Raw genomic sequence first — 4,131 nt, forward strand, 5'->3', positions numbered from 1 at the left:
CCACTGCACTTTTATTTAGATAGCTTCTGTCCAAACTTTGTTTTTTGATTTTATAGTGAAACCCATCTGTATATATGCTATGGTATATAACTGTAAAAACCCTTTTTATGGTAATATCCACCTGTATATTATATTCGGTACATATCCAGTTGTAAATTTAGTTAATAACACTAGTTATCTAAATATTATATTCATCTATTAGTAAGATTCTGTTTATAATGGTATTCATCTCTATACTCATTCAGTAAAACCCATGTCCTCTATTTAAAGAACCATTATTTATCCTGCACTTGCTGCTATTGCACTTCTGGTTAGACCTAAACTGCATTTCGTTGCCTTGCACCTGTACCTGTGTAATGACAGTAAAGTTGAATCTAATCTAATGAAATTGGCTGTGGGTCATGCAGTTCTCCTCTCCACCAGAAGATGGCAGCAGTGTGAAGGTCATGTAGAATATCTTACTTTGAGATTATAAAGTCGGTATATTAAGCAAAACGTGATAAAAAAAACTGACAAGAAGGACAAAGAAGGAGTTTTCATCTTTAACATGGTAGAGTTTGTCTCTGCAGTCATTTAGGAGTTTTTCTATGTAATTAAAGAAAAAAGAAACTGCTCAATCCATTTAATGCGATGTTTTTGGAAGCTGCCATAAAATATGATTTGAAACAAGAGATGTTATGATTGTTGCATTAGGGGAGCCGGTGCATTAACGCCGTTTTAATGTGAGCAATGGACCTGGATTCAGTTTGGTTCTGCAGGTTCCTCTCTCTCTGTGGGCGGAGTGAAACCAGGCGTGGGAGGCGTGTTCGCCTTCCACTTCACGGAAGAGAGCAGATCCCGAACCTCCGAGTCCGAGCAAACACAAGGAAGAACCGAACCGAGGTTGGTGATCAGCGGACCTAAACCCGAACCGGAGGACGGGCTGGGTGCGCGCAGCGGGGCGGCGCGCTGTCTGAGCGGCATGACGCGCTCCTGAAAGGCGCAACAACCAGCAGCAGCAGCCGCGGAGCTCAGGGAGCTGACAGGAGACATGGCCCACGTCGGCAACGGGGCGGCCGCCGAGGAGGAGGTGAGAGGCTCCCCTGCTTTCATCCTGACATCATGTTGTGCTTTTTAAATATTCCTGCAGCTCTCAGGCTTCCTCAGCCCGGATGTCACATCCTGTTCTTATAACCTTCATTCATCCTCCTAAGCTGCTGCTGCTGCTGCTGCTTCGCATTGGCTTTAAAATACTTATTTAATTTTAGATGTATTCTGCGCAAATAATGAGGTCATCAGCAAAGCTGCTTAACGTTGACTCCTCTGTTAAAACAGATACTTCAAACTGGTGGAGCTGCTTTATGAAACTGTTTCTATTCCACATTTATTATTATTATTATTATACTTCAAACTGGTGGAGCTGCTTTATGAAACTGTTTCTATTCCACATTTATTATTATTATTATTATTATTTTTAAACACTATCAAAAAATCTCTAACATAATGATTGATGATCTAGAGAGTTTAGACAATTCTCACGAAATACATTACATCTGGATTAAAGGGGCTTTATGAATGACACAGTGCCCTCTAGTGGTAAAGGTGCCAGATTCCTCTAAATCAGGGGTAACCAATTAAAAACCAGCAGGATCCGACTAAAGACAATCATCAACCAGTAAAAGGTCCGGAGACGTTTTTAATTAAAATCTGTTACTTTAAACAGAATTTAACACTGAAAAATTAAATGGGTCCGACCAGGCTCAGACGGGGACCGATTTTTGGTTGTGGCATTTTTCCATCTACACTGGCCCACTTATGGACCGCCCCCCGAACAAAAAAAAAAAAAAGAAGCACAGTCAAACGAGTGCGTCTCACATGTGAAACACAATACAAATACACATTGTGGATTAACCGATCTATCCTCAACCATCTCCAAGACTTCTATAATGACATTTTTCTGGCATTATAGAACAGTGACTACTGCTGCGTAACGTGAGCGCCACTCACCACATCAGCAGGTTTGCCAGATGTCACTGACTCACGTTTTCTAGCCCAAAACAATTTTCATAAACGCCTGGATATACGAAATCTCGCCCAATTTGAACCAAAATCTATTGATCTCTTAGTCCATAAATCTAAAGAAAAACATTTTTTACCCATAGAAGGCCATCCTAAACCGCCAGATTGGAAAACATCCCAACCTGGAAATAACGCACGTAAGACAGGAAACGTTAGCCCATTATGCACCGCAGCATATTTTTGCAAAATATTCTAACCTAAATTCGCCAAATATAAGAGGAACCTCATAGTTTGGTTAAAAGAAAGCATTTTAGTTTTATTATAAGTTAGTTTGATGCAAGGATTTTACAGTTTGAAGAAATAGAATATGACACCATATGCCAACCATCACAAGAATGTGCATGACAAGGAAGGGCTATACATAATACACGCAATGTTTAAACAGTTAACATTGTATTAGTTCTTGAGCTCATTGAGTTATTTACAGTCATGGGTAGGAGCTTCAGCCAGAGAGTATTTTCAGTGTGCGAGGGCCGGCCCTCCTTAACTCATATCGTCCCCAACACTTACTCTACACAGGGCAAATGCTCTGTATCACAGATTACCAGCCTGAGCCTGGGTCCGACCTAGCAAACAGTCTATTCGTTATAATCAAGATGGATTTTGTGGATAAGCAGAAGCGAACGACAGTCGGCACAATTGTGATTTCCAACAATGTTGGAAAAAACCAAAAAGAAAACTTAATGGATTACGAGCGCGAATACAAGAATAAGCATTAGAGTGCTGCAGTTGTGTTTAGGCCAGAGGTGGCGGCATCATCAGGAAACTCATGCCTCTTTGAATGTGTCTCTTTAATGTATAGTGGAGGATTTTCGCAGATCGCAGATTTTTGAAGACCTGCCCTCTTCACTTAAAAAAATAAAATAAACACGCACGACCCTTTACCCGCTCCCGAGAGGGAACAACTATTAAACGCGTGCAATTTCTCCTCGTGCACGCTCTGTTTAAAAGTTGCTAGTGGCATCACTCATACCAGCTTACTTTCCAAAAGAAGGTTTGCAATTTTTCCACTATGTCAGACTCGCCACCGGTAAAATGGGGACGAGCTGGTAGGACGGCCTAATGTAAACACCAGAATGATTGACGATTGGGGGAACCACTTATTTTGATGATCCACCCAAAAAAAGAACATTCTCCACTATACCTTTAAACCAAATAAAGTTTTTTTTTAACAAATAAAGACATGGGTGCCTATAAAAAATAAAAGATTCATTCATTTTAACTAACTGCACAGACATCTCTATTTGAATAGCTTATGACTGCTGGGTAGCTTTTTCAGAGTTTGTGATACGGATTGAATCGTTATGACTGGAAAGGCCTCCTCATCATCACCCTAATCTTTAGTGTTCCACAGATACTCTAAAAGATCTAGCCAAAACTGAGCTAATTAAACATATCACTTCCTATCAAGTTAAAAAATCGGTCTTAACCTGAACATGTCAGGGGTGTGAATCATCTAGGGCTTTTCTGTGTATCCAATGCAGCTTTTTCAGTGAAAGCAGATTTAAATCGGTTACATTTATCTTTGAACTTGTGAGAAAAGTCTTAAGAAATAGAAACCAGCAAACTGTCTCTTAATCTCCGGTTCACTGTCTTCCCCTACGTCATGCAAGTCATCGCCACTTCCTCCTGACCTACTTCTGTTTCATTCTCATTCTCAGTCACATGCACATCTCTTTATTGTTATATGGTTTGAACCATCAGTGTAAAACACACGATCGCCAGAGGCACCTCCAGAAATGTTTCATGGGGGGGCCAGATGGGGCCACTAAAAATCTTGTGAGGGCAAAATGAAACTAAAAGCCATCATTTCAGGGTTTAAATCTACTATTGTGGTAAACGTGCCTGTAGAAATCATAAAGACTGAAGTAAACGCCTACTCATCCTGGTTCACTGTGTGATTTTTAATGCTACGTCTCAGGCTGTGCAGAATGAGATGAAATGCTAAACTGATGCTAGTAAAATTTACACTGGTGAATGGGGTGGCCAGGGCATTGCACAGAGTGCCTGTCTAAATTAAAAATTGAAAATGGAAAATGATTAATAATCAAACGAAATGTTAACTATGCCCAG

At 40.4% G+C, this 4,131-nt stretch overlaps 1 protein-coding gene across 1 annotated transcript in view; it reads left to right on the forward strand.

Annotated features, from left to right (window-relative positions):
- Positions 1–815: 815 nt before the first annotated feature.
- ttc39b (tetratricopeptide repeat domain 39B) overlaps positions 816–4,131 on the forward strand; it is a 32,829-nt gene continuing 29,513 nt past the window's right edge. Inside the window, exon 1 of the mRNA XM_015394583.1 lies at positions 816–1,069. Within this exon, the coding sequence (XP_015250069.1) occupies positions 1,031–1,069 (39 nt within the window). The 5' untranslated portion in view covers positions 816–1,030. The remainder of the gene's footprint in view (positions 1,070–4,131) is intronic.

This window comes from Cyprinodon variegatus, unplaced genomic scaffold, assembly GCF_000732505.1.
Source record: "Cyprinodon variegatus isolate N-32 unplaced genomic scaffold, C_variegatus-1.0 Scaffold696, whole genome shotgun sequence".
NCBI lineage: Eukaryota > Metazoa > Chordata > Actinopteri > Cyprinodontiformes > Cyprinodontidae > Cyprinodon > Cyprinodon variegatus.